Genomic DNA, 15,997 nt, shown 5'->3' with positions numbered 1-15,997 from the left:
GTATATCCTAGACCATACCTGGAGAACCTCTTTTCTGGAGGAAGTATTCAGCTAACCTAGAGAGGTCATGCAATTCCACATTCTAGTTGCCGAATTGGACCCTAAGCATCATTCTAAGGAATGATGGGTCTTTCCCATGGGAAAGACTGATGGGTCAGAGTCTTAGGCCTCAGTTTAGGCAAAGGCAGAAGAGGTGCCAAATGGTAGATTCTAAATAATTTACATAGTTATTGCATCATTTGTATTACCCGTCAAAAATATTTCTTATATTACTTGAACTCACTGGTAAACCTAGTATTGCAGATTTAAATAGATTATAAACCAAGACCTTGGTAGTTAGTGCCTCTAGAGGACAAAGTCCTGATTAGGGTCTTTCAGATGCTAACCAACTACCTCTGGAGAGAGTGTGTGTGTGTGTGCATGTGTGTTTGGAGGAGGGGCAGAGATGTGTTCAATTAGAATACTTAAAAATGTTAGCTCACTGCTTCAAGTGTGTGGATTAAACTGTATGTCCTTGTGTCTACGCTGAAACATTTTAAAGGGATACACAGGGAGAGCTAATATGTTGCGTGTCAGAAATGAAAGGATATGAATCAGACCTACTACTTTGTAACAAATACGGAAAAAAAAATTCTATTCTTAGTTTCAATGAACCAGATATACATATACAAAGCTGAAAAGAAAAACTCACCTTTTAACTACAAAAAGATCCAGGGTTTGTTTTAACCACAAACTGGGAACCAGCAGCTTAATGTAGTTGCTATTAAATTGAAGATAGCTTTCAGGCAAGTTAGTGGAAATACAGTGTTCGATTTCCCTGGGAGATTTAGACTTCTAAAAGACAATTGTTAGATTTCCCTGGGAGATTTAGACTTCTCCCCGCATAGCAGTCATTAATCATAAGTGCCTTCTCGGTTCTGATAAACCACACACATTTGCCAGCCTCAGATGTCCATTCTGAGAGTTCTTAAAACCAGGCTACTAGGCAGCTGGCTCATATTTATGTAGGTTATGTCTGTTGATATTTACCATTAAATTGTATTACTTGTTAGAAATTAAAACATTTTATGTCAGCTGTTATGCCTCAGTTTCATTGGTACTTAGACCCCCTGGAATTATAGATTTTTTTGAGGGGGAGTAGCTTCAGATTCCTACTTTTGGGCATCACTCTCTTCAACTTTACCTTCTAGAACCATGGTGCCTTGCTACTTCATACCCTTAGTTAGCTGACCTTTGCATTCTGATAGCTTGTGTTCTGCAGTTGTATGCTGTACTGTCTCCCACACCCAAGCAAGTCAGCTAACCGTCACCACATTTGAGCTACACTTCTTTTATTTTTTATTTTTGAGACAGAGTCTCACTGTGGGCTCACATACTTTAAGACACAGTGAGACTCTGAGAGTGTCATGGTGTCAGCCTGGCTCACATTAACCTCAAACTCCTGAGTTCAGGTGATCCTCTTGCCCCAGCCTCCTGCATAGCTGGGACTATAGGCACCTACCACAACTCCTGGCTAATTTTTTCTCTTTTTAGTAGAGACTGGGTCTCACTCTTGTTTAGGCTCGTCTCAAACAGCACTTAGCCTGAGCTCAAGAGATCCTCCCACCTCAGCCTTCTGGAGCCATCACCCTGGACCAGTGACCTAGTTTTTTTTTTTTTTTTGAGACAGAGTCTCACTATGTCACCTTTGGTAGAGTGCCGTGGCATCACACCTCACAGCAGCCTCAACCTCTTGGGCTTAAGCGATTCTCTTGCCTCAGCCTCCCAAGTAGCTGGGACTACAAGTTCCCACCACACCATCCAGCTATTTTTTTGTTGTCGTCGTCGTCGTTTACCAGGCCCAGGCTGTGTTTGAACCCACCAGCCCTGGTGCATGTGGCCAGCACCCTAACCACTGAGCTACTCTTGATAACAGGAACTCCCATTTTTTTTTTTTCCTTAGAGACAGGCTCTCAATGTGTTGCCCAGGCTGCACAGCAGTGGCAGGATCACACTTCATTGCAACCTTGAACTCTGAGCTCCAGCAGTCCTGTCAAGTAGCTAAGCCTACAGGCATGCACCACCATACCTGGCTAATTTTTTTTTAATTTTTTGTAGAGATGGGAGTCTCACTTTCCTGGCCAGGCTGGTCTTGAATTCCTGCCTCAAGTGATGCTTTGGCCTCCCAAAGTGCTGGGATTGGTGAGCCACTGTACCCAGCCCAGCTCATTTTTTACTGTTCTCTGTTCATGCAACACTCAGAATGGCACTTGGTTCTGGGTGCCACATTTTGAGAGAGAGATTGACAAACTAGGAACATCCACATGAAGGTAACTCAGCTCAGGAGTCCACAGGGTAAGCAGTGTTTCACAATGTGACCCCGGCCTATTCCAGCTTCATTTTCTGCCACTGTCTCTTCAGGCAGTCTCGGTTCAGCTCACACTGAATCACTCAGTTTCTAAAATGTGGCATTTTCTTTCAAGTTTATGTTCTTTTGCACAGGTCCCTTCCCTGTCTATCCCTGGTGAATTTCTTTTTTTAACTTTAAGACCAGATTCAAATGTTACTTCCTCCCTAAAACTTTTCACTTGATGTTTGCAGGTGTTTTTATCTCTGGGTTCCCACAGCCCTTTATACATCCCTCAGTTATGCATTAACCAAATTGTAATGTTACCTAAGGGTGAGCACGTCTTCTATAAAGGTGATACAGTAAATACTGTAGACTTTGTGGACTGCTCAACTCTGCTATTTTAGAGCAAGGCAGGCATACAGATAGTGTATAAATAAGTGAGTGTGACTTTGTTCTAGTAAAACTTGATGAGCACCAAAATATGCAATTCATATCATTGTCATATATCAAGAAATATTTTTCTTATTTTTTTCCCCAACCTTTTAAAAATGTAGAAACCATTCATACTTCCAGAGCTGCACATAATCAGGTAGCAGGATAGATTTGACCCACTGGCCTTCTTTTGCTGACTGATGATCTAATTATTTGTTTATTCTTTTAGTCAGACATGCACACATTCATTCATTTATGAAACAAATAATTATTTGCTGGATATTCTTCTAGGCACTGTGAAGGCAGTGGTATGAGAGACGTATATTAAGGCAGAATCTTTTTTCTGTATTAGATAGAGCTGTGTTCAGAGACTCTATTCTACCTCTGCCCCTTAAGAATAGTACATTTCCTGGTACACCATAAGAGTTGCAGTAATGAATTATTGAACAAAGGGATAAGCTATATAAACCTTGCTGATTATTTTCTGTATGACTGTATGATACTAACAGCTCAGAATGTGAACGTGAGAAATGCTAGGTAGCATAGACAAACATAGACAAGCAAGTGTTAAGTTTTAACAGAATATTTTGGGAAGATTGTGGCTGAGTCTTAGATGTTTGAGGGTAACATTCACATTTTGTCTGTTGTTGGTGAGAGCACTACCAAAGTAATATACTTTGAGATACATTGCCATTTTTCTGAATCTGGATAGATTTTCAGGGGGAGGGATTTTTTAACTATTTTCTCATTATTTGGAGTTACTGAAGACACCTGACAAATGGTATATTGTAAATTTTAGAACTTCAGGTTGAGTTACAGTAACACATTATGTTAAGTAATTTATTTACTTATAAAGATTCATTAGCATTTTCTTAGAAAACTCATCATATTTGTGTTGTTTTTCAAGGTTTCAGCACACAACCTTACAAAATACTTTTGACCTCAAACAGACCATTTTAATTATGAAGATATGAAACATGCTTATTTTCTTTTTATAGGCGGGATAAACTTTGGATTTGCATGGAATTTTGTGGAGGTGGTTCTTTACAGGATATTTATCATGGTAAGACTACAGTTATATTTGTTTATAGATTAGGTAGAATTTTTTAAAACAGCTGTTTACTATATTAAAACATTATCATTGTCTTAAAAGAAAGATATGTTTTATCATTATGTTTGGATATATAAAGGTATTTAAGATCTGTATGGAGGAAAGAAGCATTTGCTTTGTAACTTGGAAAATTATATAGAATTGGATAATTTCCCAATTCTGAAGAAGATATATTGTAGTTAGTTCAAAAATTTAAACTCGGACCTGTGAAAATACAAAGGCCTTGGTGACTGTGCTAAGCCAATATGAGTATCCAGTTGGTACATACGTAGTGATGATACAAACGACGTCGATTTTGTGACACCATTCAAGAAATACTGATTAAATGTTTACTCTTTTAGATGGTACCAGATTATGAAAGATTAAAAATGATTAAAATATTTTTCATTGGGCTTCTGTGGAGAATATATAGTATAAGAGAGACTGTAAAGTAAAATAAACAGACTTTACTGTTTCTTATTTCTTTTTGCCTTTCTGTTTCTGTTAATAGGATATTATCACAAACTGCAGAGTAAGCTTACTCTTTTGCTGGAAGTGTGGTTTTTCATTAATGTAACATAATGTCTAATTATTGGAAGTATTTTGGAAAATTTTTCTTATTTTTTAATAGTATTTGGGCTCATTTTTTAGTGTGGGACCTCTTAAGTAATTTTAGGAGTAGATTATAATAAAGCAAATATTGAAAGACTTTCGATGGGACTTTTGTATTTATTTTACTGTCCTTAATTCTGTTACCTTTTCCATATGATTTTTAAAAATGTTTAATAAACTTTTCCTATTTACAAAGATGCACTTATCTATTGGTATACAATAAATGATCCCCAAATTTGTCAGCTTAAAAGAACATTTATTATCTCACAGTTTCTAAGGGTCAAGAATTCAAGAATGGCTTAGTTGGAAGATTCTAACTTACTGTTTCTCATAAGATTGCCCTCAAGCTATTGGCTGTGACTGCAGCCCCTTGACTGGGGCTGGAGAATTTCCTTTTGAGATGATTCACTTATGAGGTTATTGGCAGTGACTTCAGTTCCTTTATGGCTTTTGGCTGGAGGTGTTAGTTCCTCACCCACCTGGATCTTGCTGTAGGACAACTTGAGTGTTTTCACAATGTGGGAGCTGTCTTTTTCCAGACAAGTGTTCCCAGGGGGAGCAAGGAGGAAGTCACAAAACCTTTTATGATGTAGTCTCAGAAATTGTATACTGTCGTGTCTGCCATATTTTGTTTTTTAGAAGCAAGTCACTTAAGTCAAACCATACTCAGGAAGGGAATTAAGTTCTAACTCTTGAAGGGGGAAGTATCAAAGACTTTGTGTACATATTTTCAACTACCATAGTAAAAAGCACATCAAATGTACATTTTTTCACAATCTCCTTCTCCCTGTTTTTCTCCTTTTTCTTTTTTAAAAGAACTAACATTTGATTCTTATCATTCCAACATTATAGATGGTTTTTTTTCTATTTTTCATTGAATGTTTTTGTTTAATATTATCCTTTAATAGCTCTTCACAACTTGTTATTACATTACAGTAAACTATTTTCTCACTTATAATTTTGGATTGTGAAATTTATTATTATTATTATTATTATTATTATTATTTTGGCCTGGGCTAGAGTACAGTGGCATCATCATAGCTTGTTACAATCTTGAACTCCTGGGCTGAAGCAGTCCTCCTGCCTCAACATGCCTAAAAAATTAGGTGGGCATACACCCACCTAAAAAATTAGGTGAGCATATTTTTTGTACAGAGGGATCTCACTATTGCCCAGGCTTTGAGAGCGTCTTTAATGGGGTTTGTCATTGGAAATTCCTTATGGTGTTCGAGGGTATGCCCTTATAGAGTGTTTTTTCCCCCTGGGACCTCAGTGAACTCGTTTCCAATGTACATTTGAACCCTAAACCTAAGTGAAGAAGCCAGTGGTGACAAATTCTAAGAGGAGATATTTACCCCGCTAGATATTTATCTAGATCCTGGGCTGTGAAAGCCAAAATTCCTAGTTACTCCCTTTGCTTATCTACTCTTAAAGAGTATGTAGCCCTTTGGGTTTTTTGTGGGTGTTGGTTTTAACTCTTTTTCTGCAGACGAGGGCCTTGTGGTTCTGTACCCATGAAGGGAATAAAACTAAAGCCTTTACATACTAAGAATGGCCTTCTCCTAAGAAACAGGTAGAATATTCTCTCACATTTTTACCTTTCCAATTTTCATTTTACTTTTTGTTTTTGTCCCCTGGGAAAGTCTCTTACTATTTGTAAACCTGGCTAGGCATTTAAAAAATTACTAAGGGTTTTTTTTTTTTTTTAATCTTTCAAGGGTGTTATTTTTAGGACTTTCAGCTTATTGTATTTGTCATACTATAGAAACAGAAATCTCAAGGTGGCATACCTAGCTGAATGAGAATGGACTTAGAAGCCACAGAAATTAGTTATATGGTTTGTCCATAGACATTTAAACCCAGCTTTGTCTTTAAAAGAATCTAAGTGGAATGGATTTCTCTATTCCTTAATGGTAAAATACCACAAGTACTCCAAACTCAACATGTTTATGAAGCTGTTAAGTTCGTATAGATGTGAGTTCAATGCCTAGCAAAAATTTCTATCTTTGGAATTTAATTTGATGTCTAGACTAGTCTCCCACCTGAGGTATTTCTTTATTCTAAAGTGATATAATAATGAAAAAAAGAAAACTATTTAAATGTGTTTCATAGTGGACAGATGCTGTCTGAACCTATTTGTGCTGCTATAGCAAAAAAAAGAACCCTGAAACTGAGTCATTTATAAACAATAGAAGCATATTTTTCACAGTTCCAGAGGCTGAGAAGTCAAGGTGTGAGAAGTCAAGCAGACTCATTGTCTGGTGAAGGTCCGTTCCTTATAGATGGCACTGTCTAGACGTCCTCACATGACAGAAGAGGCAGAAAGGCAATAAAAGGATGCAACGCTTCTTGAAGCCTCTTTTATTAAGAGTCTCCCCATTTGCAAGGGAGGAGCACTGATGACCTAATCACTTCCTCAAGGTCCCACCTCTTAATACAGGTGCATTGGAGATTAAGTTTCAACTAGAATTTTGGAGGGACTCAAATATTGAAACCATAGCAGATGCCCCCAAAGGAAATACTATTAGAATATTATAACATTAGTCCATATATATTGGTGTAGGAAGAAGTTTCATGTAAATGAATAGAGCAAGATTTCAAAGTGTATTTTGTAATATAATTCCACTTATATATGTGTGTGCAATACACATATATTTTATAAAATGTTTCTGCATAAAATCATCTGGTAAATTATAGACCAAACTGTGGATGTTGCTTACTGTTGAGTATTATTTTGGGTAGGGAAGAGATCTTTATTTTCCAAACTTCTCTATTGATTGGATTTTTTTATAGTGAACATATACATATTAATTTTATAGCTATAAAGCTAATACTTTTAGGGGAAAGTATTGTCTTAAAAACTAGCCATAATACCTATTACACACCAATTTAAAAGTTTATTAAAAACTAGCTAACCTGCTTGGATGTTTTTCTCTTTATATTTAAGAGGTGCTATTATCAGCAAGGTATAAAAATGAGAATATAATTAATTTTAGTATTTCAGTCATTCATTTATTGTGGATTTTTTTTAAAAAGAGCCTTCCTCTGTCACTCAGGCTAGAGTGCAGTGGCACAATCATGGGTCACTGTAACACCAAACTCCTGGGCTCAAGGGATCCTCCTGCCTCAACCTCCTATGTAGCTGGGACTGTAGGAGTACACCACCATATCCAGCTATTTTTGGTATCTTATGTAGAAACAGTCTCGGTATGTTGCTCAGGCTGGTCTCAAACTCCTAGCTTAAAGCATTCCTACCCTGTTGGCCTCCCAAAATGCTGAAATTAGAGGCCTGAGCCACCATACCTGGTCCATTCTGGAAATATTTATTGAGCAGTTTCTCCCTGTCAGGCACTGTTCTAAACACTAGACATACAACAATGAGCAAATCAGATTTAACAAACCAAAAACCCTGCCCTCATGGGGCTTACATTTTAGTAGAATTGTTTAGGTTTATTGAGTGTATTGCTTAGTGGAACTTTTAACACTTATTGAAAAGCATACATTGACTAATACTATTAATATTAATTTTCTTCTTTTATAGTAACTGGACCTCTGTCAGAACTACAAATTGCATATGTTAGCAGAGAAACACTACAGGTAAATCCAATGCTAATTAAAAAGCAACATTCTTAATTCAACTAAATATTTGTTATTGTTAGAGTGAGGATTAAATATTCTAGTTTGGTAAACTCTTGAACAGTTTTTTTCATTCTGTAACAAACTCAGATTGCATTTACAAATAAACACTTCAAAGCCTAAAGGTGATGATACAACTTAAAATTCAAGCACTATGAATTTGTTATTTATTTAATATTCCTCTTACTACCAAGGAAGTATTCAAGAAAGGCTTGAAAATTAAAATACTATCGTGGAAATTGAAACTTACTTTGATGCTAATTGGATATGCACTGTTTAGAAGTTACTTCAAACTGTTTATATAATTTGCTGAAAATTATCTTAGAAAAAAAAATTACACATTTTCTTGATTTTATTGTCTTTTACCATATCTCATTAAAATGTTAATAATTACTACTAGATCATTTGTAAAGAGTAAATAAAATATATAGAAATCTATTTACTTGATTAGTTAAAATTCCAAAGTGTGTTCTCTGACAAATATTGTTTATTTTTTCTGTTTTTTTTTAAACTCTAGGGATTATATTATCTTCACAGTAAAGGAAAAATGCACAGAGATATAAAGGTATACATTATATTTTAAATCTGGTAACCCTCTTCATTTTAAAATATTCTTACCAGATGGTTGAGTAAAAGTGTTTTGATTGATTAATTTGTTATCTGAAATGTGTTACTATACTAAAAATGGGTGATACTTTGAAGAGTTTGAATAGTGAGATGTAATTCACAGTATAAAGCTCATGCTTTGAAAATGCATAATGTAGTGGGTTAATGTTTAAATAACTCATTTTAGCTTCTTTGTAGTTATTTATTTATAAAATGCTGATTGGGTCCACAGCTTTCATCGTTACAATTTTTAGTAAGCTTCATGCTTTAAATATTCTGATATGTTTTGACAATCATAAGGAGCTGTCATTAATAACATATCAAAATGGATAAATTAAACCTTGTGTTTCCTCATAGTCTTTTATTTATTTAGCTGGCAGAGGAGAGTGAATGCCCTGGATGTGCTGGGGTTGCTCAGTGGTTAGGGTGCTATGGCCGGGCTCCTGAAGTTATTTCTAAAGATACCACCATTCTCCCAAGTTTAGATTTTTTTTTTTTCATTCGTATTTCTTGTCCCTTTTTACTTGATCATCCTTCCTCTTACTTTTCTCTTCCTCTCTGTTTTCTAACAAAGTTTCTTAACCTTTTTAGGGACTGGGGGTAGGGGCAAATCATGTTGCTCTTTGAGTCTCTGATGAAGACCATGTCTCCTAGAAAATGCCTATATGCACATGCTCTCAGATTTTTCATGAAATTTCAGTGGACTTGTAGGTAACCTAGTGATATCTCTTTGCTTTAAGAATTTTCCTAAGTCACTTAAAAGACATAAAGGGCTTTGGAGTTCAAAGGTAAAAGAGAGCATAAGATAATGAGTAGTGACTCAAGAAAAGCTCTTTGTCATTGGCCTGTAGATGACCTAGAAGGATTGGCAGGTTTTTGTTAGAAATGGAAACTGGAGTGCATTTCAGGCAGAAAGCAATATGAGTAAAGATACAAAGATTAGAAAGTAAAAGGCCATTTTAAAGAACATGAAACTGTGTCGTGTTATTGAAGAGAAGAGAATCTATGAGAGTAGTAGGAGGTAGGGTTGACTGGGCAGTTTGCTGTTCTGTTATGCAAAGACTTGTGTGCTGGACTTCAGAATTTGGGTCTAATTATGAAAATCCTGACCATCATCACTGTTCTATCCTTATCTGAGCTACCATAGTATATTTCAACTAGACTTCTGTGATAGCCTTCTAACTGGTCTCACTGCTCCCATTACACCTGGCAACTAAAGTGATCTTTTTAAATCATGTCTTATCACTGTCCTGCTTCTAAACCATTGGTTTCCCACCGTACTCAGCATCAAGTCCAGATGCTTTTAGTGTGGCCTAAAGGGTTACCCTGATCTGGCCTCTGCATTGCTCTGTGACCTCATCGCACACTCCATGCCTCTCTCTTTTCCTTATTTTGTTCCAGCCGTGCTAAACTTGCCATTCTTATTTTTATTTTATTTATTTATTTTTTTTGTAGAGACAGAGTCTCACTGTACCGCCCTCGGGTAGAGTGCTGTGACGTCACACGGCTCACAGCAACCTCTAACTCTTGGGCTTATGCGATTCTCCTGCCTCAGCCTCCCGAGCAGCTGGGACTACAAGCGCCCTCCACAACGCCCGGCTATTTTTTTGTTGCAGTTTGGCCAGGGCTGGGTTTGAACCCGCCACCCTCGGCATATGGGGCCGGCGCCCTACTCACTGACCCACAAGGCGCTGCCCTAACTTGCCATTCTTAGAATAGAGCTCATTCTGGCCCTGCATCTTTGTGTTTGCTGGTCTCTTTTCCTGGAATGGTCTTCTCCCAGATTTTGTCATGGTTCTCTAGCCTCACTTCATTCAGATCTCTGCTCAAATATTACTACCTTAGGAGAAGCCATCCCTTACCTGCTTTATTTGTTTTCAGAGTACTTACCTCTGCCTGATTTTGAATCATAATCGCATGGTGGTTCATTTGTTTGCATGTGGAAAAACAGAGAAATGGAAAATATGTTTATTTTTAGATTTTCCTTCTTTCCTACTTGCCTCTAAACTCCTGAGAGTTGGAACTTATTCATTACATAACTCGAGATTAAAGATGTACCTCGTGACTACAAGTAGTCTTCTCAAGGAAGGTAGAATGGATGAAAGGAAGGAAAGAAAGCCAGACATGATATTCAAGTAACATTCTATAAGGTATAATTTAGGAAAATTAATCTGGAGCTGGGGAGAGGTTAACTGAAGACCCTGGCAGAAGCCTAGATTGCTAAGGACCTAGATCAAGTGAAAAATCCCAGCTCTAGTTTCTTCTCTTTCCTTTTTCCTTTTCTGCCATTATTCCATAGAACTACAGCAATATCAGTAGATGAAGGCCATGCTTCACTGGTGACATTTAGGGTCTAGGAACCTTCCTGTTTATTTTTATTTTTCTCTTTCTTATTTTTCCTTCCAGTCTGCTCCTGTTTCTTCCTTAACATTGGTTGGAGGTGGGAGGGTTCACAGTATTTTTTGCTACAAAATCTATACTTACATGATAGCACCTTAGACTATAAAGAGGTTGCTTACTTTGGCTTTCTCATTTAAACATTGTAGTCAAAAACAGAAGTGGAAAAAGAAACCTGTAATACCTTTGGGATACAGACTTTATACCTCTTCCAAAAGCTTTGAGCTTATTGAAGTAGCCATTATCTTCTTTGAGTTTAGGTTAAGAAGCAAAAATGGCTAAAACAGGCCTGGTTTAGTGGTGCATACCTAGTCCCAGCTTATTCAGGAGACTGAGCGGGGAGAATCACTTGAGCCCAGGAGTTTGAAGCCAGCATGGACAACACAGAGCAAGACTCACATCTCTAAATAAATAAAATCCCAAGACCAGAGATGTTGGCATGGATGTGGAGAAAAGGGAACACTTCTACACTGCTGGTGGGAATGCAAATTAATACATTCCTTTTAGAAAGATATTTGGAGAACACTTAGAGATTTAAAAATAGATCTGCCATTTAATCCTATAATTCCTCTACTAGGCATATACCCAGAAGACCAAAAATCACATCATAAAAAAGATATTTGTACCAGAATGTTTATTGCAGCCCAATTCATAATTGCTAAGTCACGGAAAAAGCCCAAGTGCCCATCAATCCATGAATAGATTAATAAATTGTGATATATGTACACCATGGAATATTATGCAGCCTTAAAGAAAGATGGAGACTTTACCTCTTTCATGTTTACATGGATGGAGCTGGAACATATTCTTCGTAGTAAAGTATCTCAAGAATGGAAGAAAGAGTATCCAATGTACTCAGTCCTACTATGAAACTAATTTATGACTTTCACATGAAAGCTATAACCCAGTTATAACCTAAGAATAGGGGGAAGGGGGAGAGGGAGAGGAGGAGGGGAGAGGTGGGCAGAGGGAGGGTGATTGGTGGGATTACACCTGCGGTGCATCTTACAAGGTTATATGTGAAACTTAGTAAATGTAGAATGTAAATGTCTTTAACACAATAACTAAGAAAATGCCATGAAGGCTATGTTAACCAGTGTGATGAAAATGTGTCAAACGGTCTATAAAACCATTGTATGGTGCCCCATGATCACATAAATGTACACAGCTATGATTTAATAATAAAAAAAAATTTTCTTTTCAGAAAAAGTAAAATAAAATGCTATGAGGCATGTAGATGAGTAATGTTTTAATTCTGTGAGTCTGAGGCTAGTGGTTTATATACTGGATGGCCTTAAGCTCTTGGCAAGGAACATTAGGATAGACAACCTCATGTATGAAACAGCAAGATAAAGTCTTAGCAAGCAGCACTGACAACTAAAGGTGAGTTCCTAGAAAGGGAGACTTTTAAAACTGGAAGTAGTAATCAACTTTAAAATGTGGTACAAGCAATTGAAAATGCCATTGTAAAGTATCATTTTAGTATAGTGATGGTGTTGATAAATAAGAAAATAACATTTAGATGAAAACTAATATATCACTTTTATATTAACATTCATACAATGTTAATATAAAACATTATATTAAAATATAAAAGGCAGAACATAAGGATAGTCAAATTGCCCAAAAAGTGGATAATAAATTTTTCTGTGAATATAAAGATTTAACATTTTAATTGAGCATACTTCAAGTAAATCTAGATAAAGATGTGATTATTTTTAATACGTATATGAGTATTTATTATATGTGCTATCTTATAAAAATGTGTTTCCGAATTTAACTAAAATGTTCTCACTTTGAAGGGTGCTAACATTCTATTGACGGATAATGGTCATGTGAAATTAGGTAAGTAAATTGGAATTTTGTCACATTCATAAATGCATTCTAAAACATAGTTAAGTTTATGTTTTCCTTTGTAGGGTCAAGTTTTCCCTCCCCAGGAAACATTTCTGTATTTTTAGATGGAAATCTCACTGCAGAGCATGTTACTTCTCTATATCCATTTTCTCTTAAACAAGGATAAAGTCTGTCCTTCACATGGACAAATTTATTATAAAAATATTGTGAAATAATATCCTTTGGGAATTCTTTCACCTCTAAACCCAGGAACATGACTTTTAGTAAGAAATCTGGACAAAATTATAACAAAAAAAAGACAAAAATTAAAAAATTAGAAACTTTGCAGATTCTACATTCTTTACATACGCTTTTAAAATAAAATATACTATTAATTGTATAACAATGGTTGCTTTGTTTCAAACAGTAACTTATATTTTTATGGCTGTTGGTTATTAAAGTTACAATTAAAATAGAGTTCAAAACCCAAATAATGACTTAATTTGAAAAGTTTAAGACAGAATAGATGTTCAATATAGTATTTTCATGAGTAAAGTCGTATCTGTTAGGTATTAAATGAAGTATTTAATAACAAGTGTGAAACAGTTATTTTAAGCTATTAGAATAAATCAAAATTTAAACTATGTATTTGATAAAAATGTAAATAATACTATTTTGAACCATAGCCTATTGTAAGACTAATCACATTTTAAAATATGTATTTAATAATTAACATATAATAAAGTTTTCCTAAGTGACCTCTGAATATGTGGCTCGGTGAGTAGGGCGCCGGCCCCATATGCCGAGGGTGGCAGGTTCAAACCCAGCCCCTGCCAAACTGCAACAAAAAAATAGCCGGCTGTCGTGGCGGGCGCCTGTAGTCCCAGCTGCTGGGGAGGCTGAGGCAAGAGAATCGCGTAAGCCCAAGAGTTAGAGGTTGCTGCGAGCTGTGTGACATCATGGCACTCTACCCGAGGATGGTACAGTGAGACTGTCTCTACAAAAAAAAAAAAAAAAAGAAAGAAAAGCAAAAAAGATAAGTCTTCTTCTTTTCAATTATTTAAGTCTTAATTGCCAAGTAAAAAGTTCCTATCAGCAGTTTAATATTTTGTGGCAATGTTATTTGCCTCACTCAAATACATACTATTTATATCTTAGTTAAGAAGGATTTAGAAATCATCATTACTAAACTAGAAAATATAGAACTCAACCTACTTATCTAAAGAATAGTAACAAATTGTACATCAAAATGTTATTAATAAAAAACTTCCTGATAGTAATTGATACTGTTACTAGAATGTATTGCTAATTTAAGATTCTGGGAATATTGTTTGAATGTTTTTTCAAGCTAAATTGATTGACCAGTAGAATTACTGATTTATTTGATGTCAGCCATTATAGGTAAGCAGAGAATGAATGGAATATACCATTACATGAAGGTCACTTCCAGTGATGCTCCTGGAATTTCAGGTCCTAGGAATTAGAAATTTTAGTATTAACAAATCTGGCAGTTTAGAGTCCCTCAGCCGTCTCTTTCTCATCAAAATTATTTCATCCTGCCCTTTTTTGTAATTTGGTTTATGTGTGGATACGTGTGTATGGGAATCTATTTGGTTATTGATACATACTGGCTGCTTTTGTAGTAGTTTGATGCTAGTCTATTAAAGTTAAAAAATGTAGTGTTATATTTAAGAATATCTTCATTTCTGTGAAATTAACTTAAAAATAATTACTGGAAGTTTCTATTCCTACTGCCTTAAATAATTTTATTTTCTCTCAGTTTTCTTTTTTAAAGGTTTCTCATTTTTTTAACAGCTGACTTTGGAGTATCCGCACAGATAACAGCGACAATTGCCAAACGGAAGTCGTTCATTGGCACACCATATTGGTAATTATATTTTAACTGATATTTAGGTTTTTATTCTATGACCATTAGAAACAACATTTCTAAAAATTAGACTGGTTAAAATTTTTAGGACTAACCCATTAAGGAAAAGGTGATCAGTAGTAAAGTAACTTAGACGTGTACACTTGCAGATGGAGTGTGTGGCCAAAAAATGTTTTCCCCTGCTGTTTTTCATTAATCTGAAAATGCTTTTAAAGACTGATACGGCTTTCGGGAACCTTGGTATAGTTCTAGCTTTGTTGGAGAGACCTGATCCTTGCTCTTACTCCTGACACATGTACTTTCACAGGTGTTTTTTTGTTTTTTTTTTTTGTAGAGACAGTCTCACTGTACTGCCCTCGGGTAGAGTGCCATGGCGTCACACGGCTCACAGCAACCTCTAACTCTTGGGCTTACGCGATTCTCTTGCCTTAGCCTCCCGAGCAGCTGGGACTACAGGCGCCCGCCACAACGCCTGGCTATTTTTTTTGTTGTTGTTGTTGTTGCAGTTTGGCCGGGGCTGGGTTTGAACCCGCCACCCTTGGCATATGGGGCCGGCGCCCTACTGAGCCACAGGGCACCGCCCTTTCACAGGTGTTTTTATACCTTTCTCTGCTCTCGTTTCTAGTTTCTGTTGTGATTAATCTTTCAGCATTACATTGTTCACAGTACCCCTTTATTCAGAACTTTTCAGCATGTCTTGGTTGCTTATAAGATCAAATGCAGATTTATTGGCATCTAGAATCTTCCATTGTCTGGCCTCTGCCTACTTTATTTACCTTAATTTCTACTGATCTCCTCCACAGACCTTACTGAATAGCTTCATTTGTCTGCTACGTATTCTTTGCCCATCTTATAAAAACTATCCTAACAAGGTACAATGTAGGGATATATGGCACATCTCCTGGGTGAAGGACTCAGCTGCAAATCAGACTTGACTTTACAAATGAAAACTGTGCAACCTAATCATACGTACCTTCATATTAATCCAAAATTAAAAAAGAAAAACCCCTGCTCATGTACTTATTTCCTCAGTAGTTTTCAGCCACTTACTCTGTGATAGATGTGATATTAAGCCCTCTCATTACAGTGGTAGATAGGTATAGAACTTCTTTCTGGTCATATCATTACTTTGAAGCGACAGTGCTCCAGGAGTCCTGCTGTGTCTTCAGCT

General features: G+C 36.3%; 1 protein-coding gene across 6 annotated transcripts in view; it reads left to right on the top strand.

The window, feature by feature from the left end:
- The window catches only part of MAP4K3 (mitogen-activated protein kinase kinase kinase kinase 3), a 190,958-nt gene that overhangs the window by 106,237 nt on the left and 68,724 nt on the right, over positions 1–15,997 (top strand). For all 6 annotated transcript variants that reach the window (XM_053587356.1, XM_053587353.1, XM_053587352.1 and 3 more), the window contains 5 exons: positions 3,760–3,824; positions 8,005–8,060; positions 8,617–8,664; positions 12,905–12,947; positions 14,754–14,826. In XM_053587356.1, the coding sequence (XP_053443331.1) occupies positions 3,760–3,824; positions 8,005–8,060; positions 8,617–8,664; positions 12,905–12,947; positions 14,754–14,826 (285 nt within the window). The remainder of the gene's footprint in view (positions 1–3,759; positions 3,825–8,004; positions 8,061–8,616; positions 8,665–12,904; positions 12,948–14,753; positions 14,827–15,997) is intronic.

Source organism: Nycticebus coucang, chromosome 4 (assembly GCF_027406575.1).
Source record: "Nycticebus coucang isolate mNycCou1 chromosome 4, mNycCou1.pri, whole genome shotgun sequence".
NCBI classification, from domain to species: domain Eukaryota; kingdom Metazoa; phylum Chordata; class Mammalia; order Primates; family Lorisidae; genus Nycticebus; species Nycticebus coucang.
Note: the sequence above shows the minus strand (reverse complement) of the source record. Positions and strands in the feature narration are given on the sequence as shown.